At 33.7% G+C, this 25,879-nt stretch overlaps 1 protein-coding gene across 3 annotated transcripts in view; it reads left to right on the forward strand.

Moving 5' to 3' along the window:
* The window catches only part of LOC118440972 (MAM domain-containing glycosylphosphatidylinositol anchor protein 1), a 125,577-nt gene that overhangs the window by 19,630 nt on the left and 80,068 nt on the right, over positions 1–25,879 (forward strand). For all 3 annotated transcript variants that reach the window (XM_035864755.2, XM_085657674.1, XM_035864754.2), the window contains exons 3-4: positions 7,021–7,153; positions 21,656–21,861. In XM_035864755.2, the coding sequence (XP_035720648.1) occupies positions 7,021–7,153; positions 21,656–21,861 (339 nt within the window). The remainder of the gene's footprint in view (positions 1–7,020; positions 7,154–21,655; positions 21,862–25,879) is intronic.

A 25,879-nucleotide genomic window follows, 5' to 3' on the forward strand; every position in this document is an offset into this window, starting at 1 on the left:
TTGGTAACATTTGTTTAAATTAAAATACGAAACGAAATACCAATTTTTTGTTTGTACTAATCTATCGCATTGTTTTTTTTTTCAATAATTTCAATTATTCAGTCTAACAATAAATCAAATGAATTACAAATTTTAACATTTTACTCCTTTTATTCTCTTATCTATATGTGTAGGTATTACACATTTTACATTATTTATTCTAATCACGACTTATATACTTTGATCGGTTCATTATAACTATGTTATCGAACAAAGACGGTCGCACAAACAAGAACTTTAAAGTGTTGAGTTCCATTATTCGCTTTAATCAATTGATCTAACTTTTCAAAGATTATACCTATCATATTCATAGTTTAATCGTTCCACTTTTCTCTAATTATATTTTCCCTGATTAACTTAAACAACGCTCAAATTGAAGGGAAAATAACAATATATTAAAATTTTCATTAAAAATATCGACGATCCGTAAATTTTCCGTTTTGTCCTGTCTTTTTTCTTCATTATTATATCGATAACAATAGGATAAAATATCCTAAAAAAAATCATGGTCATAGAACAACAGATGATACAGAAGCGCGGAATAAAGATAGCTCAGAGAAAAAAATTGTAAAATATTTCAAAGCCGAATTTCTGAAACAACAGATTTTTCGAATATCGAAATGTTCGGACATCGAATTGTTAGTGATACAGCACTAGAAGAGGTGGTGAAGAGGAGGAGCAGGAGAAGGAGAGAGAGAGAGAGAGAGAGAGAGAGAGAGGCATAAAGCAGGGAGGCGGACACGCCGGCAACCGTTTGTCAACTGTGAGTCAAATCAGCTCGAGGCTAGCTAGGTATACTATGTAACTATATGTATGTAGAAGCGGTGACTATATTGGATGGATGGCGAGCTTGATAAGGGTTTGGCCGGTGCCGTCCTGCCGCGGTTATGTGACCTTCGTCCGATCCGACGATGACCTCCATCGGCTATCATGGATCTCAACTCGATAAACAGCGGGACTTTAGCCTCGTCAAGATGCATGAACCTTCCTCGATATCAAACCTAATCCATCCAAACGCATCGGAGGATCCTACGTCTAAGCGACTGCCTATCTATGTTCCTCTGTATTCGTACGCGAGAGGTACTCTCTAATCGAATTCAAACGGTAGTGATAGTTCACATCACATTCACCCAACTAACAATTTCTCTACGAAATCTAGACCCGATTTGGTATCAGTCGGCATGAATCGAAATCCTTGTTTCAACTTCCGCCACTAGGAGAACATACCAATCTATGTTCGTTCAGTTACGCTAGTTAGCTTTTCGAAATTTCATCCATTTTCGATAGGACAAACACCGTTTTGACTACGATGCAAGGCTACTAACATAAACGATGAAAGAATCTGATAGTAAATCGATTAATTGAAAAAGTGAAATTAGGATAGCGTAAACGTTAAAAAGACTTTTCCTTTTTAAATAAATTTTATCTAACAAATGTTCTTTTTACAAATCTGTTAATGGCTGTCTGTCAATCGTCGACCTTTGGTAACATAACGTAATCCAATCAATTTACATAGAACACGATTAGCGTTATACCTATGTATTGCATACATCAATTGTAATTGCAAAATCAAAGTTTACTGCCCATAATCATTGCGATATAATCAAATTTCTCTGACGCCCGTTAGCCAACCAAAACGATATATTAATCAACTAGAAGTCGTACCATTAAAATTATAACATTAACGTTGCAACCACATAGTTTCAAGATACTTATTACAAATCCGCCGCTTTAATAATCTATCCAGAAATAAACAATATTTTATCAAATTACAACTTTAAATCAATTTGTCTAATGGATAATTCGATAAAGCGGATACATCCGCCAAAGTGAGCAATTATATTTGGATAAAAATATAATGCAAAGTAGAAAATGAAAAGAAACTTTTTTGTAATAATATAAATGCATTACCGTTCATTATCATGGACAATTTCAATATCATGCTTAGATACAAATATATGAAATATTTCATTGACATGAGTAATCATTATTTTCCAGCGATGTGGTTCTATTCATCTGACAATTAATACGAAACAATAACGAAAGTAATTTTTATAAATTCGAATATTTAATATATTCATGAGAAATTATATTTATCGTATATTTCATTCGTACCTTCAATTATTACACTATGTGCAAAAATATTCCATCCGATCATGAATAAGACAAAAAATAGGCGATTATTTTTTTCACTATTATTATTATTTGTTAGGATATTCAATAATTTTCTCAGATGTTCTAAGTAAGAAAATATTTGCAATAATTGAAGACAATAAATAGGCAAATAAGCAAAATAAGCAAACAGATACGATTTATCGGGCAAATGGTTTCCCACTTACACAGATAAATGATGTTCTATCATATACGAAAATAGAGTATCTATTCCAAGTTGCGATTATTGGAGATCAGATTTGAAATGAACAGATTACGCGAGGATGCGTACATTTGCAGAGAGAAGTAGAGATTGTAAAGTGGTACTACCTTTCCATTTGAACGTAGTCACAGTTGAATGCCGGATTAATATACGACGTACAATCGCAAACGATAGCGGAAGGTCGAACCTGAAAAGGAAGTCGAATGAAATACAGTTCGAATGGAATGGGTTAAAACACGAAAAAGAGTACCCTCTGCAAAGATCTTTTTCTCTTTTTACCTTTTCCTTTTTTTTCCTTTCTTTTTTCTTTTTTTTTTTTTTTTTTTTAATGTGACGTTGAAGAATACGTACGTATATTTTAATGTGAGATAAAAGTCCGACAGAAATAATCGATAAAGAAAAAAGATGGAAACTAGTACTGCGGCGAACATTGATGAACAGACAGACGTATGATAAAAATGAAACGAGAAGCATCATATAAAATCTAAACATACGTTCACGAAAGGTCAATTTCTATTGAGGTCAGCTTCTATCATATGAGAGAACGGTAGTCATGGCCGTAAATGCATCCGTAAGCGTAGTCCTTAAGCGTGCCCGTGGTCGAGGCATTATTATTCCATTAAGAGTCCGTGGACGTCTCTTTTGTCATTTGCTGAAAATAATTGGAAACACTCGACGCGCTTCCCACGCAGATAAATGATCGAGGATCTGCTCTCGCAGTGAGCCAATTTATTACGAAACCAACAATAGCAAGTGCTTATAAATCCTTTAAAAAATATTTTTTGATTAACTCATTTTGGACGATTCATTATATCGACCCAATGATTTAATAGTTTCGCTTTCGAAAGAGAACAACAGAAAACAAAAATTACATTTCGTTTAGATTTGATTATTATATCGGAGACGTGAATATTTAATTCGCTGACTAATTTGTACTAGTAATTACACACTCATGCGCATATATATATATATATATGTATATACACGCTTTAAAATACGTAGATACGCACGGTGATGTATCTTGATATTATAACATTTGCAGAATCAAATTTTCATAGTACGATTCTAAATTAATTTATATGCTATCGGTTATATACGTCTTTATCAATTTTGTCAATGTTGTTTATGTGCGTTATATGTATACAATGTTTATATTTCATTCATTAAAATCTCTGTAGAAAGAAATAATGTAAAAATTTCAATGATTATGAACTAAAAGCAATCGTAAGTTTTTTCCGTTGAATTTTCTTGAATTTCGTTCGTCGAATCCTATTAACTGCTGCACTCTGATTTTTATCTTTCTCTCACTCTCTCTCTCTCTCTCTCTCTCTCTCTCTCTCATGCGCTTTTCGTTTTCTTTTTCTACTGAATAAAAAGTCGTAATCTATGCCAACCATCTTAAGCGAAATCCGTATAACCCATTTTCCTTTTCAGTCCGGTCACCTTTTCGTTTCACCGACCAACCATAAAGAACGGCAAAGATATTTCAATAGTTTGCATTCTACTCCACCATTCTTGGGTTTAGTAAGAATGAGAGAAAAAGAGAAAGAAAGAAAGAAAGAAAGAGATAGGAGAAAGAGTAATTACGAAATAAGAAATATCTTCTAAGTGAGGGAAAGATTTCCAAAAGGACCGTCGCCATCATAGAACCATGAGCGAATTCGTTTGGTTATGTCCAGGTCTAGCTCTGCTAATTATGCTCGTTGCTATGAAACGCGTCAGAGGCAGATTACGTCTCTAACAACTTGACAATGCTATCTGCAAATTAATTATAATTTTACGTGAAACCTAATTATGAACTGGTACAAAGGCTTTTTATTCGTCGAAACATCAAATCAATTTTACACCACAAAATTATGCTATGAGATTTCAAGAATGCCAAGAGATAGATAAAAAGAAGAAAAGAGAAATGAACGTCTGGCGATCTTTTTGATTCATTTTAGACTTCGTATTGTCCATCTTTTGCTATTATCTTTCCTTCTTTCAAACAATAACTGATCGGATAAATTTCCGATAATATTTTCTAATACAAGATGTTTTTCCTTTTCGAAGATATTACTAAAGTATTTCAAAAGTAACACGAGTTCGGACAATAAATTATAACGTGATTCTATCCTATATCCATAATGACGTTAACCAATGTCTTACGACTTCGTAAGTAATATCGTGATCTCTTCTTATCCGGAACTAACATTTAACCAACGTCGTCGATCGAACAAGATTGGATCCTATGGGAGTTAAAAGCGTGCCTCCAATCGAAACGACAAACGACTAGTTTGATGTTCTCCCTTCTCTATAAGATTAGATCGAAAATCGCATTTGTCGTTAACGAGAACAAATAACGATGCCCTGTACTCTCAAACAGAATTTCCTATGTAAGGCCACTCCTTTCAAATACTTCACCAACGTTGCTTACCTACCAGGTAATCGATATCAAGTCACGTACATTTATCACGGCTGTCGTTGCCCCGGCCTAGCCACCTTAAGAATAATTGGACTAACGAGAAAAGACTTGATGAGGCCAATAAAGATGTCGTTTCGTCGCTGATCCAATTTCAAGCTTCAACACCGCGAGATTGTATTATAGTACGAATACGTTGAGTTAACTATGATTCATTAATTCGATATCAATTCCTTTAACTCGAGAGAATGTATCCAAATAAACGTAGCACACGATAACGTGTGTATGTATTTTTTGATCTTTAAATATCATCTTAAATATACGTGGATCTATCTTTCTAAATTTTAGATTGGAAATTACTTATAATCTCAGCATGATTATTCTTTGATTATGATTTCTATACGTGTTAATTTATTGTATTTGCGATAATTTTATAGTTAGGATGTATCACTTGAGAATTTCTAGAAGAAAGGGATAGAAAAAGTTTGAAGAGAAAGAAATCTAAAAAAAAAAAATGTGCGTGATCGTTGAAGAGTGGAGACAGAATCTTGAGCGTGATTAAATTACGATACTTCTATATAATGGTATAGTAATAATAATTATAATAATATAATGTATTAATATAATAAAAACTATAATTTTAACAATTGTTAATAATGGTGGTAATAGCAGTAATAGTATGTTGGGAGACATACATATAAAATGGACTTATCAAATATATATATATATATTCTGGTATTAAAACGTCTAGATAAATTAACTTAAAATTCGTACCGAAAATCAGATTACATAGAATAAAAATTCAGATTTTCGATTTGGACACTTGGCATTTAAAAAATTGAAAAATTCCTAAAAATATCTATTTGTAAAATAATTTGAGCTAGTAATATAAATTTATATTATACAAATATGTGTTAAAATTTTCTATATAATACATAATGATAATCTTTGACATAATAGAATTGCGTATTAAATAACAGAAATAAAACTACCAATAAATATTACAAACACAATTTAGTACTTAATAAAATTGAAAAAATCAAGTAATTCTTTTTAAAGGAAAAAGTTTAAAAATAGCAATAGCAATTAAAGTGAAAAACAAAGCTTCCTGTCCGGTCGAATTGATATAAAAGAAATTGAGAGGCAGCAAGCCGACTACATCAGCCGTATCTAATGTGATAAAACTTTCACGAAGAGGCGAGAACAGCTTTTAGCATACGGGTTGGATATATAAACATTTTGAAGTTAAAATACGGTATACTGTGTGTGACGGTCGTTCCTAATAAAAGCAAAATGAGTGAAACTATCGGATTGATAAATGAACATGTGAATTTCGATATAACTATATTACTATAATAAAATATTATTATAATAAAATTGTACCTATTTCTAAATCAAATCAATATTATATAAAATTAATAAAATGACATAATGCTAATGTATGATAATCATAATATTGGTATAATCAAAGGATACCCCTCGGGTTATAATTCTTCATGGAATTCGAAATCTTCTCCGGAAGATTTTTCAACAAAAAAGAAAAAAAAAAAAAAAAAAAAAAGAAAAAAACAAGAAAACAAAAAAAGAAAATTATATTGACTGCGTCAGAACGATTCGGTCGTACGCGAAAGGCGAATGCGGTAAGATTATTCATGAGCCGTTGGAAAAGCGAATACGAGACCGAGTTACCCGATAAAAATCTGCATTATTGCCGGAAGTGCTCGTCGACGAACTCATGACCGTGCGACCGAATGGTAAGTGTCGCGAACCGTGCTTAAGGATCCACTTCGCTTCGAACGTCGACCCATTTGCTTTATACAGGAACTTGGCTTTATTGCACGTTCGCATTTCTTTTGCGCCCTCGTGGCCGATACTCGACGAATAGAGTATTTCGAAAAGATCTTATCCTATTTTCGTAAGCGCTATCTCTCTTATGATTTCTCACATGATAATCAACGATAATTATTAAATTCGAGCATATATTTTCAAATAAGAAACGTAATGTTATCGCATAAGAATTTCGTTGAAAAAGTTAAGAAGTACTTCGTTCATTTTCTTTGTAATTATAAAATTTTCTTTTAATGATTAAGAGAAAACGTAAAATATTCTCTTGTATTAGAAAATCTCTAAAGAAATTCTATTCTTTAGGAACGAATTTTTTGCTAGTCTTGAAAGACGCTCACAGTTTTCATCGATCGTGTTTCAGTACCCATGGAGTCGATACAAGGGGTGGCAGGTCAAAGAGCGATTTTACCTTGTAACCTACAACCACGGGAACCAAACGACGCCGTCACTATGGTCTTATGGTTCAAGAAAGATAGCGGCGATCCGCTATACAGGTAAGCCACGCGAGTATATACGATTCATAAACCTTACTCCTCTTTTTTTTAATTTCCCAAAAACATTCGTACGATTTTAAAGACTTATATTTAACAATGAACTTTTTAAGAATTGACTGAACCAAAGAAATCTAAATGTCTTCGGAAAGAAAAATATCCACTTTAAAGTAAAATAAAAATGAATAAAATTTAAGTGTATTATCCTGATATAATTATTGTCCTCCTCTTCTTGGTATCGTACCGAGATTCGTACAAAAGGAGATAAATAATGTCCTCTATTGTGGTTTGCAAGGCTACGTAATATCTAGATTTTGTAAATAAATAGTCTTTTCTCTGGCGGAAAGGAACGATAAAAGAGGGAAAGGAAGAACGAAAGAGAAAACCAGCAAGCTAAAATGTCGGTGGTTACAATGGGAGTAAATTATTTCCTCTTACTCGTTTGGCGATGGAGGGACGACAGAGAAAATTCATTTTTATCGTATTTACTATCGGACGAAGTAAAATCATAATCATCGATCAGCACATAAATATTGTATATAAAACATCCGCATTACCAAACGTAATTATTTTTCTTGTAAGAAAAAAAAGATTATTCTTATTCGTTATCTTATAATATAAGTTCACAATCGTTTGTACACCCATCAACATAATGGATTCGCTCGCTACTATTGAGAAAGAAAAAGAGAGAGAGAGAGAGAGAGTGAGAGAGAGAGAGAGAAAGAGACGATCATACGGGAAAGCAGGGATTTCGCTAAACCGCAAATCGTCTTATGCTCTATCCTTTACACGTTAGTTTTGTCGACGGACGATTCGAGCCTCGTAAATATCTTCTTTATTGGTAGAGCCATAAAAGCAGGATCAGAACCGAACCGAACCGAAAGTACTACCGTTTTCCGTGGTAAAGCACGTAGAAAAATGTTTCGTTCCCCCTTTTACTCGGGAAACATCTTCCTATTTGAACATTACGAACTTTTATTTGTCTGGCAATAGTAGCAATACGTTTTGATGTTGCTCGTATCTTCGAAAGTATCGCTAAGTTTCCAAAAACATAACTATTTTTATTTGCCTGATGTAATCTTATTAACAATGATTTTAGAAAAAGATAGCGGACGATGAAGTTGTTTCTGTAACAATCAAAATATTATATAAGAAAACTGTTTCGCTAATTTCACTGTAATTTTAATTTTCAATCGTCGAGCCAAAAATAATTCGTAGCGGAAGTATTCGTAAATGATTAGAATCATAGACTTCTTTTATTTAGATAACGTGATAACGTATCGTCGGGTGATACTTTAGTACGTTACTAGTATCAACGAGTGTTATTTATAATTAGGAAGAATATTATTTTAATGGAAAAAATTGAAGACAGAGAGATTCTGCAGATGTTAAAGTTGTAATCGCCGTAGGGCGTAATGCGTATTCTTGTAAGGTAGCTTTCAGAATTTATCTCAAAATTTCTTCTTTCTCAACGGAATTCATTCTTCAATCATAATTCGCTGAATGATATAAGGCGAAGGTACTAACGAGACGAGCCCTTGTAAACGTTTTATTCTTGTCGAGCAGCAGATTTTTATAGTTAACGAGGACAGATAACGGCTCTTTGAAATAGCTCTCACATGCATTTTCGTTATAGCGTAGACTCGCATAGCGTTATTGGGTTTCATACCACGTTGCACTTTACACCAAGATACAACTAGGAAAATATCATAGAGCTATGTTAAAAAATTTTTCATTATAATGTAACTGTAATTAACAACACGCAGACAATAATCTCTTGAAGGAGACAAATTTTATATAAAATTTTCACTATTTTTCATAAAATCATTCTTCTTTTATTCATTATAAATACCAACATATTATATCATCCGTATTTTCGATCTTATCATTTTAATATCGATGATACTCTCCCTTAGAATATTCGATAATCGAATATGATCGTGATAAAACGATATCGAACGATTTGAATTTATAGTCATGTATCCCCCTTATTATCGGACATTCGATCGAATTCAAGTACAAATTCGGATATTCAGTGACCGATAATATCATAGACACGAGTATACCCATGCATATCCCGTCATCTTTCACAAGTAGATGATAGTAATATGCTCTTCGAGCTACGTACCTGTCGATCAATTTCCGTGAATATTTTCCCTATCCCAACATAGGTGATGCATGCATATTTATATTTATCTATAGTTATATACGATTTATAGATATAAATGACTACAAGCATCTCCATTCATAATTTAAATAGACATTTATGAGAAAGTTACCCTCTATGGGATTGGATAATTTACAAGAGAAAATTTCGAACCTGAAAATTCAACAAATTATGAAACTTCGTAGATATGTAGAGAATTTCCTTCCGTAGTACAATGCTATTCTTTATTGCTGCCCGTTTTTAGTCTAAGGGAGTGAAAAATGCCCCTACAGTTTCGACCTTTTTCCATTCTTTTTTTTCTCCGAAGACGTTACAGATATTGAAAAATTTTATTAAAAAAAATTCTCCTTTCCAAATATGCGTAATTAAACGTTTTGTTAAAAAAAAAAAAAAAAAAAAAAAAGATATAATTTCCTTTTAATAATTAAAGAAAGCTATAAATAAAAATGTTAACAATTTTTTTTTTTTTACAAATGATATTTTGTATACAAATAAAAAATGTTTTGTTTTTTAAAATAATATTCGAATCCTATCCTTTTTCAACTAAAGGCTCAATTATTTTCGTGAATCACATTTATACAAATACATAAACATTTATGATATATTCCGCATGAGAATAGATTGAGAATAAAAACAATGAACGTTATCACAAATACTAAAACTTGTTATTTACTTTGTCCTCGTACACTCTACTCGCAATATTGATGAATTTTTTCTTTTTTTTTTTTTTTTTTTCTTTTTTTTTATATACCGAACCGAAACTTTATTCGATGTTTATTTGATAAATCTATCACTAAAATCACTTCATATAAAAATATTGTATATTTGCAAAATGCATTTATTAAAAATATTGTATTTCTCATTTGAAATATTTATATCATTTTTAATGTATCAAATTTAATTAGTTATTTCCATGTTTACGATATAAAATAGATAATATTTAAATAAATATTCAATATATATTTCTAATACACGTCATTATAATATATAATTGAATGCACGTTTCAATAAAGTATATAGTAGTTTTGCTTTCTCTAGTTAGAACATTCAATATAGTCATTATATGGCTTTCATTTGTGAATCAGATCATAAGATATACTTATTTCCATTATCACTGTTGTTTTCATCCTTATTATAATTGCTTTTATTTACTATATGTATGTACAAGTAGATGTATATAAGTATAAAAGACACGTCATGATCCATTGACGATAGAAAACGATTGAAGTAACGATAAAGATATTCCCTCAAAAGAATTTTTACAATGACTATTGTAACGTTTCCAAAGAATTGCAACAAGCGATTGCAATAAGCTCAACGGAGGGAAGAAAAGATCACAGTAACGATACATCGAAACTCAAAAGTCTTGTTGTTAGTTCTGTAGATGAGAAAGGGATGTACGTGCGTATCTATCATTGCGGTCATGATAGCGATTTCTTATAACTTAACATATCGGATAACGAGGAAGTCCCAATTCGTTGCTCCGGTTAGGATCCAATGAGCATCGTCAACACGGATGCAAACGTGTCCTCGGGCACATCCTTAAATCTTTAAACGTGCACGACGTGATATTGCGCTCGGTACATTATTAAGCCGTGTTCTCTCCTATCCTACTCTCTCATCGAACTTTCAACCCTCATTTGAAAGTAGCTTGTTGACGCGTTCCATTTGAAAGACCTCTTTTTACAAAAATTATTTCTATCCTATTGTTCTATTTTTCTCAGTCCTTTAAATTCTTTTTACAATTAACTAAAACGAAATAAACGTGTAAGACGCCAATTATTATGTTATGAAAAATTTCAGGTTTTTGAATAATTTAATGACGAGAGTATCGCACGCGAATTACGAAGACTCGCGTTCGGATTACGACCTAACCAAAGCCCATTTTTTTGTAAATCTATAATTTAAAAAATAATATATATATATATATAAGCGTATCACTATGCTATTGTAAATGATATAAATTAATTAATATCAATGAACGCTAGTCAATTGCATCGATATGTATACGTTTCGCATAACGAATCTATATTGTCAATTTTTTCATTGGAATATTCATCCTTTAATACATCAAATGCAAAATTTAAATCATGTTTTAGTTATATTACAAATATATTATATGAATAAATTTGTAATTTTCTATGAAAATCACGTATCAGCAAACATATCTGAAATAAAATCCGCATATATCGTAAACATATGTATATTATTACATACGTAATGTCAAACCACATATCAAATTGCAAAAAATAATAAAAGCATTATAAATATATAATTTATTAATAGTGAAAAAGAGTGCTGCGTGTGGTATCGATTAAAATAAAAGAAGAAAGATAGAAAAGATATAAAGATAGAGATACCTTTCTCACGAATTTCTCGAACAGCAAGGCCAACAATTGACAAGAAGCGCTGATCGCGCTAACGGTTAACCACTGATGGTACTAATGCTGACGCTGACACGTCGTCGTTAGGTGTTAACGGTGCAAAGCCTCGCGACATTCAGTTAAACGCTACCTCCGCGGAAACGTTCTCTCGTCGATCGAGCGGACAATTGTACTCGCGTTCGCGCTTCCATTGTGGTAGCCTTACGTGTACCGATTAGGGGTGCATGCTTGCCCGTTCATACTTGGATACTCTCTCTTGCGGGAGAAAGCACGAGGATAGTGTTCATGTGTGCGTTACACACCGGCTCGAATTATCGTACTATTGTCCGCATCGTCGCACGATATAACGGCGGATTTCTACGATATGCTTCGTTCTATGAACGAATCGGCAAGCCATTGGTATTATCAGTTATTGTCAGCTATTGTTGCGCGTCGTTCGTTCCACGATTAAACTGCTGTCCTTTCTGATTTACGCACTGCGATGTCCAAAAATATGCAATTTACTTGCAATTCAATGAACAGTGATCGATACGCCGTCCATACGCGTAATGTATGAAATAATAGCTCTTTACTCTGATATGCTCGGTGAGCCATACTTTTAATGGTATTATATTGCCTGCGCCAATGGTCCCATCATTAAGAGCTATTTAACTAATGAAAACGCATTGGACAAATATTATAATTTATCTTTAAATGTTATCAAATGATAGAAATTCAGACTATCGAAAAAATTATAAGTAGATTCAGGTATACGTATCGTATGTAGGATTATATTCTAAACTCAAGTCTCGTCCTGTCATGGCCATCATCACTGTTTCTAATTAGTCCCAACTATCGAAGGACGAACAACGATCGATTTGTGAACATTGTTCTCGTTTCATGTTAGCCGCTTTCAATACGCACAATGCTCTAATTTCACGACGGTTTATAGGTACGTATCATTTCGAGATATGATCGATCCCGTCACTTATGACCGACAATACCATCGGTTTACTCGTATAACGTCATCGAGCGCATTTTAGTACATAATTAAAGCACTTCTCCAAATGGACATCACGATTTCTGTGCCTTACAGTGATACGCAAATGTTCGATGATCAATCGCTACGAAGTAAATTATTTACGTCCAATATAGTTTGTTATGAGCTACATTTATCTGGACCAACGTGAATCTATTTTATCCTAATATATTATAACATTTTATACACAGCTAGGAAATAAATTGCAAAGCTTTCGAAAAATGTTCAGATATATCTATCTTTGTATAATTTTATCGAAAATACAACGCCAAACAACTTTCTACTATCGTACAATATCTCGGTCGATGATTCACATTACGCACTCAGGCCGACGGTATAAATAGCTTGCACGGATTCAAATGCATTCATTTTACAGGCAGTAATTTTACCGTCGGCATTTCGTTCGCTTAAAGCACACGAACGGCAAGAAAAAAACTGTAAAATGCATTGGCAAAGCTTACACTTGCGCATTGCTATACAAAGTTAAAATATGCTCATACGGGCTATTCCGTTCTATACTGTATCTCGTATACACCGCAGAAAAGCATCAACCAACTTTTTTACGACAAAGATAAAAGATGATCCGTTGTTTTTCTTCTTTCTAGAGGATGCAGCGGATTTTCAACCTTCCTTTTCGACATTCGCAACTTCAGTAATTCGACTTCGTCAGTGTCGTTAAACTTCTATTATTTTTCACTTTTTACAATTTTGCAAAATATTCCTTATTAATAAATTTGATAATATCAGGAGACGTGGAGACTTTCGATTTGATCGTGTTCCATCGTATAATTTTTAAAAAGTAAGAGCAATATATCTCACAAACTTCCGATACTTTTCAAACACGCTCATTTCACCGATACTACGAGTAAATAATGATAGAACTCGATGCGGTTCGATACAGACCAAGATCATTTGTAACATTCGAACGGCAAGCTGTCCTTCGATTATATCCATTTTTCTTAAGATCGTCTAAAACCATTAAGTACTTCTATGGTATTGTGTAACTATAAAATATATCGATGAAGAATTACAAGTATCGATTTCTTCCAAGTCATCGTCTACTTTCGGCTCTGGTCGGCAATTTCGTTCGATATCTCGAATATACATACTTGTCTAACTTACGTCGAAAGGAACGAACCGATGTTTCCTCTGGCGCAAAATGAGTGCTGTACAAACCTTTCTTGTTTCTCTTATCGTACACGTTAACCTCGTCTTTTGATATTCGTATTTTCATTCATGATAATTTTATACTGACTTCAATATTTGAACGTTGTTATAAATACTCTATCCATTCTTTCATTATTAAATGCATGGATGAAAATTAATATAAGAATAATATTAAACGCCAGATGGAATTTAAATATCTAACTAGCATTTTAAAAATTTAATAAAGGCAGCACATTAAAATATTGTGGGTGTCATTTGGAATAAATACTGAAAATTAAAACTTTTAAATAGTCCATGCTTAAAGTATTGAATGGTCGGAAGATATTTCGAAAGTAAATTATGTCTGAACTTTTTCCGCATAGATACTATAAAAATTATATCCAGAACTAGCTAGAGTATTTTACGGTTAAATATATAACGTTTGGTTAAACTATTAATATTTTTTCAGACGCCAGAAATGTTCGTGCTTATCGTGTTAAAACAGCAGCGCAACAGCTTTATCTCCGTTCAAACTTGTTTCCGGGTCATTTTTAACCCGCTACATTCTCCGATAGGTTATACGCGATATATACCATTCATGTCGCACGTTTAAATGTCCTATATTGCGGATAAAAACGAAATACTTCAGATACTTTGTAAAAATCGAAAGTATCCTTCGACAGGAATACTTTTATTAATGTCGAACGATACTTGAACGAGAATATCATTTGAAAAAGGAACTAATCGAAGAAATTAAATTTTCCATTACTTGAACTCAAAAAGTGCTAGAGAAACAGAATTTTCGCCTATCCTGTATAACGATAATAAGGGAATAGAGAGAGAGAGAGAGAGAGAGAGAGAGAGAAAGAGAGAGAGAAAAAAGAAAGAAGAAAAAGAACGTCGTCATTGCTGTTGCCGCGGACTTCAGAAGCTTTTATCTGCTTATGCTTTATTTCGAGGTGCGAAGCGGTCTATATTGGAACGAAAAACGCACGCGAACCATGTGTAAACTGTAAACACACCGGAGAAGACGTCCAAACGACGAATATAAAAATGTTGTTCCCTCCGTGAAGCGAGTCCCTTTTGTTTCTGTCATCCATTTATGCATGGCGACTGCTGCTGCTTAATCCTCGCGCCTCTTCTGTTCATCCCTCCGACCCCACCAACTCGACTCGTGGCTCTTTCCTCTCTCTCTCTCTCTCTCTCTCTCTCTCTCTCTCTCTCTCTTTCTCTCTCTCTCTCTCTCTCTATCACTCTCTTTATTCTTCATTACTCTCTTCTCGCTTGCAACTCCACTATTACCACATCACAGACTTATTCCAAGCTGGTTTAATCATTCGCACGCATTCCAAGCCAAGAGTAGTAAAACCATGCAAGAAAGAGATGATAAAAGAAAGGCAACCGCTTTCCTTCATTTCTATTATTGCATCGTGATCTTTGAAAGAATTGACAAACACGTAAAAATTAGTTATGAGTATGGGATAAACAAAAACACGAATAAAAGAAATTTCATCCCACTTATTTTATTGGCCAACTTGAGAACGATAGCTGGAATGGATTTAGGTATATTGAAATTCGATGATATTAAAAAGTCCCTGAAAAGGTCTGGGAAATATCGAAGGAACCATTTTCTCAGCAAAAAGATCGATAGCGGACGATGTCGAGATTTGGCTTGGAGCGAAGAGTGAAATAAGGAATCGAAGGAAGAAGAAAAAGAGTAATGGACGGCATCGGAGTTATTGCTTTCGTAAGAGAACGATCTAGCAAAAGAATACGTGGTTGTGCGATATTGAATGACTTACGAAGAGATATAACGGCGTAATTTGTTATAACTATTGTTATCATTATCCATGTCAAATGTTTTTCTAATCCAAAATGATTAATAAAAAGTCAATCGATCCGTAAATAAAAGCTTTCTCAATGAAATCTAATATTACAAAATAATTCGAATCGAATATGCATTAGGAATCCTTTCGTGAACCCTTCAAACTGACGAAATTTTCACATCTCGTATTAATCTTGTTCAACGTTTGCGACGCTAAATCGTTGTAAATGTCAGTAATGGCCACATAATCGGATATTATATTCAACCATCGAATCGATATCCTTCTCTCATTATGCCACGGCAGGATTCTCATTTCGAAGAATAATGGAAGAAAATGGTGGATTTCACAATGATATTTGAATAAAAGAAAGATGAGCGAATAGTTGGTTTTGTGATTCGAACGGGCTTTGACGAAATCAAAGAAAAACTTCGATCGAGAATTTGTCGCTTCGTTCAATTCCAATGGAAAAATAAAAAAAAAAAAAAACAAAATACCTCTGATCTGATGTATTCAAGTTATTTTTGTTTGGATACGTAGATGAAAAAAAAAGCTGGACAAACGATACAAAATACAAAATATTATTTTATTTTATTAAGATCTTTGATATTACTTTATGTGTGAAAGGGTTTTTAATTTTACAAGGAAAAAAATTAATCTCATAGCAAATCTTACAGCATAGAACCTTTTACAAATCTATCTTGCGATTAAAAACCGTTTTGTCATTGTCACTCGCGACAGCACGCGACTCATAATAGATAAAAGTTATAGCTTAAGAATTTCGTTCGTTCGTAAAACGGTTATGGAAGTGAATGAGGATGAAAAGAAAAAGTAAAAAAGGTATCATCCACTCGATATCCTATCTCATTCGTTGTATACTTTTCAACGTATTGTTAAGTTAAATCTTAAACATGAATTATATATAAGAATAACTCATTTTTTTGATCGTCAATGCTTTTATACGTTCGTTCGGTATATTATTTATGACATTTTAAAATATGTATACTGCGTAACGAGTAGCCGACTGACATTGCTAGACGCTAATTGCAGTCGCTTCTCCTTCTCCTCTCACTCGACGTCGACGCCTCCACGTTATTAGAATTTCTACGAACCCCGTTTATTACTACGTCAGAAGGATATAATCTCTACGGACTAGGTTTTTCGCCTCTGGAGTTTTCGTAATTAAATATCATTTTGTCATTGTCACTCTTGCCGGCCTCCGGGCGAGCACCCGTGTCGTAGAGCGAACGAAAGTTAGAGCTAGCAAATTATATTTCCTCCTCGATGGAGAGTGTGTGTAAGGGAGAGAGAAAGAAAGAAAGAAAGAGTAAGAGAGAGAGAGAGAGAGAGAGAAAGATAGAGTGAAAGGAAGAGCGAGAACGAGGGAGAAAAGGGCTAAAGAGAAAAAGGAAGGAGCACAGAGAAGGAAAAAAGAAAAAGAAAGAAATACAGTGCCGCAGTGGCGACGCCGTCTGCAATTACAATGCTTTAATTTTATGCGCGAAGTTAAGCTCCTTTTAAGAGTCCCGGGAGTGGTTAAATCCTCCAACCCCCTCCATGAAACATTCGTTCTACTGACACTACCGTATTCATGGGACTACCTTCTTTTAGCTCGTAGAAGACAGGGCCGCTTTCGGAAGGCGCCAGCAATTATTTTAATTTGTTTAGAGGCCATCTGCCTTCTTTGCTTTCACCTCCTATGCCTTTCTCTCTCTCTCTCTCTCTATTCTGTCTACTTTTTCCTTCCTTATTTCGCTTTTCCTTTTCCTTCCTCTTGTTTTTCTTCTTTCTCGCGCCTTAAAACGAATGTTCGTCTCCAAATCCTTAACGGACGACGTCTTTATTCTTTTAAAAGCTTCTCACGACGTTTGCTGTTCGAAAAATTCATCAATGTTACCGTCTAACAATCTAAGCATTATACAAACCCCAATATTATACAATATTATTAATATGTAATTTTACTGGAAACCCATAGAACCGCAACCATGTAAATTTCCGCTATCGACCTCAAAATATATTGCACATCCTCTTCTAATTTCCTCTTTGACAACAACATTAACTATGCAGTTTTGATGCTTCCATCAACCAATCCTACGTACAAGTCACTACAGTTAACTCTCTGAATTAGGCCAATGAGCGATAGCCTTGGTATCCTTTTATATCCTTCAATATAACTACGCATATAGTTAAACTTACAAGCATCGAAAATGCAAATACGATCATCGTAATACAATATTTATCAAAAATGTTTTGTTTTAGATTCCTATAGAGAGAAATTATCGTAACGAGACAATAAGAATAAAGGAATGAAAGTTTATTATTTAGAAAATCCGAATGTGCTAAACTTAGAAAGGATATGACATGAAATTTAATAAAAATATAAAAATGATTATAAAACACTTAAAATAAATGGCTTTACAAAAATATGAAATATAAAACTTCCAATTTTTCCAAGAATTCAAGAAGACAAAAATGATTAATCTATATTATCGACGGTAAAACGAAAGTGATTAATACTCCTCTAATATATTGAAAAATTTTGCAAATCGATCGAAAGATGTCTAATAACGTTATTAATTTTTCAAGGCTTCTTCTAACTTAAGAACAAATCAAATTTGCTTATAATTCGCGACACAAACAAGGATTATGCAATATTCTAAAACATATCAAAATGTGCTTTTCAAAACTATAAATTAAACAATGAAAAATATTCTCCGCACGATCATATCGGCCTATTTTAACTTGTGAAGAAACTTTATTAATTTAAATTAAACTTGTCTCATACAGGTCTCGTTAAATCTTCTCAACAACACGGTACTTTGGCTAGAATTGAGCATTAATTGATTCTTCCATAAGTTCTTCCATATTATATTTCATGGTCCTTTGAACCGAATTAAATTCTAACGCGATCAATATACAATTTTAATAAGTTATTATAATAAACAATGAATTATAGAGGATAATTTGACTATCCGAAATATTAACACGTGAACAGTTAATCACCTGAAATCAAATACAAAAGAGGATACAAAATATATTGAAAGATAACGAAGGAACAAGCGACCGACCACAGCTTACGAATAGATATATCGATTTAGCTCTATATGCACTAAAATTGAACAAAGAGAAAACAATGAAGATTTAAACTTAAGCTTAAATTAAATTATCATGTTTCTTTTATCTGTATCATTCATTAGTCGTATAATTTCGCTATAACTGAATTCGTGGTGCAACTTAATCGTTTGAGTATTATGCAATTCTATCGCGCTATTCACATTTCATGTCTGAAAGTGCCAGTGCATCGGGCCGTATTGCACAATTAACAGTATGGTAAGATCTACAAACATAGATAGAAATAAGCGATATCGTGCCGTTTGTTAGCAATGATACAAAATGTATATGCATATAAGTTTCCGTCAAATAGTAAAGTTCTCTGGTTAATTTTATAATAATGATTTCATTATAGTACAGATCTACATGATCATTTAAGTAAAATTAAATGGCTTCGCAACCGAACTGTGATTCTTGATATAACAAATTACGCAAATTACTATAATAAATTATAGATACAGTAGTTATACAGAAATATAAGATTACACTTGAATTCACAATAAACTCAAACGTTTACATTCTCTTAAACGTAGAGATATTTTATAGACCTCAATGCGTCAGGCAGTTAAAATATCGCGATGCAGTAAACAGTCTTGCAAAAACTAAATTAGGATAAATAGTCTTCGAAATAGTACAAGAAACTGACAAATAGTAGGAGACGATCATTTTCAATCTCACAACGACTTGTTCTCATTTTTAATGAGCAGCTTGCCAAATTTTGAGAGATCGAGCGCATGACACATACGTGACCATTATCCGAAAAAGCGACGATCTGCAAAAGACATTTTCCTGAATACGTCACGTATGAATAGCATGAAAGATATATGGTCAAGCTTTCGTTCGATGACAAGACGGAGACACCTAACAGACTCTTATCAGCTAGCGCAAAAAGGATTCAAAAAATATAAAAAATGATTTTAACTCCAGAGCAGAGCAATATTCTATTATTTGTGAAATAGTACGCCCCATTGGGACATATGAAAACGATAATGGACTAAACGATACACTAGAGATGTTTCTTATTACTCTTTGCGATAAGTAAGATGCAGTAAGAAATATAATAGAACCAACCAAACAATAATGGAACTATCTCGACTATTAAGGTGAAAGTAGTCATGGATAGCATATTCGAAAAGCGCATCGGATTCATTGAATAATACGCTTATCGTCGGAACGATAATCCATAACGACATATATTTTGTTAATTTCAAGATTCCTGCATTTTCAATCTTAGATTGAAACAAGAAATCTTAGATTTTTCTTAAGATTGAAAAAGAAGAAAATTGATAGCTCATGTTATAAGTGAAAATGATAAATCTCACTATATTTCTTCTCATATACCAAATATCATCACAGATCCCCATCAGAAACATATTAATTAAATTATAAAGTTTCTAATTTAGAGAAAGATTTTTTAATTTAAGAAACATCGTTTCGAAATCTTTTTCATAAGATCACACCGCGATCCGTATTTTGATGTAAAATCGTTGTTCTATTCTAATAAAATAGTTTTTGCTTAAACTTAATTTTTCAAAGATTTTATTAATTGAAATTTCTGGAAGTCTTTTATTAATTGGATTCTCTTTGACGATGTGATACTTTAATAGAATTGGAGCATCAATAGATTCTTTTACAAGGCTTCCAATGTCAACGGAACAGAAAGAAAAAGAATTATCTATTATTCTAGTAACTTGATCTATTAAGTTACCGTCTTCATTTTTATAATAAACAATGACGCTTAACGAATTTGGACACTGAATTTGGAAACTGAAGGATGGACATCAGTAATATATTCGAAGACAAGGATAGACGCGTATTAAATCACGGCAATAAATTTGCATATCGAAGCTGTCTTAAGTTACTGTTTCATCGTCTTCCTTTAAAATCGATCCAATCTATCTTACGGTCTCGGATAAAGCTAATAGAAGGAGATGAGGAGACGACCGTCGAAACTCGAAGAGATGTCTGCGGTGTACGTCGTTTTTGGGGATCGAGCGCTTATCACGAAACTTCCTCGAACTTTGTCGCTCGATTAGACTCTCCAACTCGTTTCGATCCTGTTTGAGCTGGTAATCGAAGAGGACCGAGTGAGGTAGCCAAAGACGACGGAGGGTTTGTTCTATTAAAGCTAATTATGGAGCAACAAAGAGGACGGAAGGCAATGACTACGACGACTACTATTACTATAATGACGATCTGTCTCTTGAAATTGAATAATTCTTGAAAAAGATATTGCGATATTACTTTCCTTCTATAGCACATATATCAATATGTATACACGTTTAGTCGTTACAATCATATATCTCTATTCTTTATATCGTCATGACGATTAACGCACTTGTCTGAGGATAACGATTATTTCGTTACTATCAACAACTACAGCAAAAGAAATTTTATCGCGACGATGTCAAACGTAGTATGAAAATGGACAATTAGGCGATTTATATTCGTATTCCGCAGGAAATGACAGCTCGTATAACTAGCATTAAAAAGCAACGATACGTAAAATAAAAGTAGAGTGATATTTACCGTCTGGCAGTTACGAGCTATCGTCATTTCATGGACGATATACAACGGGGATGGAGATTCTTTGGAGTATTGCAACCCAGACTCTTGGTCGGTCCCTAATACTATCTTTCTAGGTCCGAAGTAAGAGGTTATCTGACTCTCTCAGTCGAGTGCACTTCTTGGTTTGTATCGAATTCGGAACTGGGGATTCGAACGAGAATACCGAACCTTTCCTTATCCTTTACTCCGACTTATGACGAATCGCCAAAGTTACTTTAAAAACTCATTGTAACCGTATAATCCATTTTTAGTTTTATAAACATTAAAGACTTTCGTTTTGTATTACAGTTACGATGCAAGAATTCGACAGTTTGGAAAAGCAAAGCTATGGAGTGCACCAAATTTTTGGGGTCATCGTGCTACTTTTCGTGCAAATCCACCGGCACAGCTGATGATTCAAGATATTCGAGAGAGTGATGAAGGTGTATATAGGTGCAGAGTCGACTTTCGAAATTCTCCTACGAGAAATTTCAAAGTCAATCTCACCGTTATTGGTAAGTCAAGATATTCAAAATCAAAAGTTGCAAAGTTGTTATCTTGATCATCAATAAACGAATTGACGAATAGCGAAATCTTTACGTATGTAAATATTCAACAATTATTATTTATTTAATAATAGTCAAACATAACTAATCGATAAGAAGCTATTAATACGTTTTCTTGGGATATAATAATATATACCATTATTACAAGTTCTCTGAGATTAATTAATAAAAATTATATTAATACATTACTTTGCTATGTCTTTTGAGAAATTCTTTTTAAATCGATTCGATCGATTGGAATTTGTGCCTTCATATCTTTTTGATTCGAACTTTATAAACTACTCCTTTAAATCAAGTATATTTAACATGGTTCGACGCGTAACGAAAACTATGCTAAAGTTTCCTGTTTAAGAAATTAAGAAGACCAAGATGTTCCAAAGAGAGATCAAAACTTCATTTAAGTACACTTTTAAAATCAATCTTCATCCCGTCATATAACGTGAAATTTATTTTCGTCTTCATTACGTGAAATAGAAGTAACAACGGGAAAGTATCTTATCACGCAAAAAAAAAAAAAAACGCGGTAAAATAGTAGTAATTCAATATGAACGAATGACGTGCATAATTTCCCATAACTTTCTCTAAGTTTTCTCTTAGACGTTAAAATTATTTATATAGATGATCGATAAAAGATCGATTCCTAACGACTCTTTGAAGTAACAGAAACGTAAACTCCTCTGTACAAAGTTGAGAAGTTATTTATCGCGTTGAATTAGGAAACTGTTTCACGTTCCTCTTTCCACTATGTGGTTTCCGACGATGGAAGCACGTAAAGCTGAGTAGCGTCTTTCACAATACTATTTAAATTTTAGAATACGATCGTATCAAGTCAGCAGCCATATTCGCTTTAACGTTACAAAAGTTTTGTACTCAGGAAACGAAACTACTTGCTAACTTGCTGAGCTTTTGCGAAGTCGCGTTTGTTGCAAGACAACGAAAGAAGCTCAGTAAATCGAAAAGGAAAGAAGAAGAGAGAAGAGGATAAAAGAAAGAAGAGAACGAAAAGAAGGAGGAGGAAGAGGAGTCGGAAAAGAAGTAAAAAAATAACCGTAGCAACGATAGATCCAACATTCGAACGGCGCCCGTTAACGCGAATCTGACTGACTACTTGAACAATCAGTCAAGCATTGAAAACGAACATGCTTCAAAGATAAAATGTTTAAGGTTTCCGTTAGTATACAGTTTGATGCAGAAATAGAGAAATTCGCAATTAAATACAAGGATGAAGTTATCTACAAACGAGCCATCGAAGCATTTCGTTTAATTTGCATTGGAATGTCGTCGAGCATAACGGAGCTTTGTTTCTCGGCTCATCCGTCATCGTACGTACGCTTGCGTTTGACTTCGACTTTGATGAAAGTATCTATATGGTATAACATCTTTTTTTTTTATTGATCCAAGAAGAAAAATATGAAGAGTTCTAAGTATCGCATTGGCGATAAGAGCTTGAAAGAAGAAAGTTTGCCGGACGACGATGCTACAAGAAGGAGATGATTCCTTAGAGTCTACAAGGAGAGAATGAGAAAGTAAGAGTAACAGAGACCCAGAGCATGGCTTGACTACACTCTGTTGCTAATAGAATCGAAGCGGTACTACGACTTGCGTTTCCTTGGAAACGCGCGAGGTTCGTGCATCTCTTCTTGCCTAGGAGAAAGCCAAAGTCCTTTCAGGAAGCTTCTAACCGAATTTACCCATCGATCGACCATTAAACTGATTGCGAGTTAAAGCGTGGTTCGTCGGTTCTGCGCCTTCAGAGCAATAGCAAGAGATGCGTCCAAAGAGATAGCTACGACGATACAAGCGTTCGACCGAATCACTACGATATCCTTCCTCCTTTTCCACCAATTTCGTTCGTTTTTTGACATTTAGAAATTTATTTTGAAAGGAAATACGAGAAGTCAAATCGAGGATAGTCAACTTTAGTGACCGAGAAACCATCGTCAACGAAACGCGCCGGATACCTCGTTTTACGGTCCGTTGCGCGTCAGCGCCGATACGGTGCTCATGGTTAATTCCAAAATACACGAAACACCGAATGCGCGAAAGGATATACTCATGCTATACGTCTACTTGAACTTAGAACGAATTCGAAGTACTTAAGTTAGAATTAAGCTTTCCTAACGATCGAGACTTTTTAGCTATATTCATTTTCCTCTTTAACATTTACTTCCTGATTTCGAATCTTTTTTACGCTTCAATGAATCAATCTTGTCATCAAAACATCCATACAAAAGTTTTTCTATATCGTTAGAATGGTCTATACTATAAAATTAATTTACTTATTGTCGTGACTCTTCACTCACTCAATACTTCCTTTCCCATCTTAGATGGTTAGTTATCATTGAGAAATTTCATCGTAATTTCATTCATTAAAGCGAAATCACTTTTTTCTACACTTTTTCGTATAAACAGTAAAAGACTTCTTCAATATTTTCCATTTTATGTTCTATTAGCGCATTTGATCTATAAAAGTGAGAATAATTGTTCGTCCCTAATAATTCCAAGACATTCTTTACTTGATTATTGATTTTGTCCGATATCACAAGTTTCAGGAAAAAAAAAAACTATCTGTGATACATAATCATTACCTTTATTAAATTTACTAAAGTTAGATATATAAATAATAATTTACCGATTGTATGCCCAACTCTCGTACAATTTTAATCGATTGAATATATGCGTTTGCCCATAGTTCTCCATGAGCACGATAATCTTTCGAGGCGTTATAATAAAATCATTTTTCCTTATTAAATTTGCAAACGATCTTCCTTTTCGAACGGGCTTCATTGAAGATACACAAAACTGAATATGCTGGAATTAATTAAGAAACATAACACTGACCGAAATACGAGCTGTAACGTTTAATATTTGATACCATGAAAAATTATAAGAGGATCTTCTCCCAATAGAATCTCATTGATGTACTTTTATTCTTGGTAATAGATTATGTTTGAAATAAATCCTATATTGTACGTCTCTAAGCTCTGTATTATGATCTACGTCGAATTCAATGAAACCAAAGAAATATGAAAAGTGAATCACTCTGATGTATTATGCAAGTAATAGAGGAACTTAATAATGAAACTGTGTTTTATATTTATCTCGGCAATCCTTTCAAAATATTCAAAATATTCATGTTGATGACATTTTTTTCGGCTCGTATGGCTTAACCATGTTTCTTTGCCAAGAAGGTATCGCAAAGCTTTCATCGAGATTAAATAGCATGGAAAGAAGACAAATTTTTCGTGGAAGCTTACGATAATGGCGAAATATAAAAGCGGAAAGAGAGAAATTGGGAAAGAACGAAGACAGAAGGTAGAGACGGAAGACACGTTTTGAAATTTACTACGCGGCTGGACGACGAGACTCGTATTTCATCGTTAACGGCTCCTATGGAAAATTCAGAACAGACCTACGGGCAAAAGCGCCCTTCTAGTTTGCGTAGAGTGGCGGTTCCCATTGGAAAAACGTCTCACCCGCGGTTATCTTTCGTACGTCGACGCTTCCGCCATCTCTTTTCTCCTATTCCTTCTATACTTCAGTGCATGGAATCTGTCATTTCTCCGGGAAGTTCCGCGTTCCCGCTCTCAAAAAGCTTCCGACGGGTTTTTTTTTGTGCCTCACACAAAACGCGAAACGTTCAAATATTTTCCGCAGTGACGTCGTACTTTTTTCCTCTTCGTTGATTCACCATCGTTGTTTAAATCCATACTATTTTCACGCCCATTTATTTTATCGTTTAACAATTTCAAGACGATAAATGTAAAATCATATAAACGGGACTATTTTCAAAAACATTTAGAAAGAAACATTTAGAAATTTTATTAAAATATTCTATTTGAACGAATCAAGGCATCTCACGATGTTTATTGCGAAATAAAAAGAAATTCATAGGAACTATATTAAATGTATATTGCATGAAATTCTCGATAAAATCACAACAAAAAATATAAAATGAAGAAGGAGA

The sequence above is a fragment of the Vespa mandarinia genome, chromosome 6 (assembly GCF_050613455.1).
Source record: "Vespa mandarinia isolate Hongniang chromosome 6, ASM5061345v1, whole genome shotgun sequence".
Classification (NCBI taxonomy): Eukaryota; Metazoa; Arthropoda; class Insecta; order Hymenoptera; family Vespidae; genus Vespa; species Vespa mandarinia.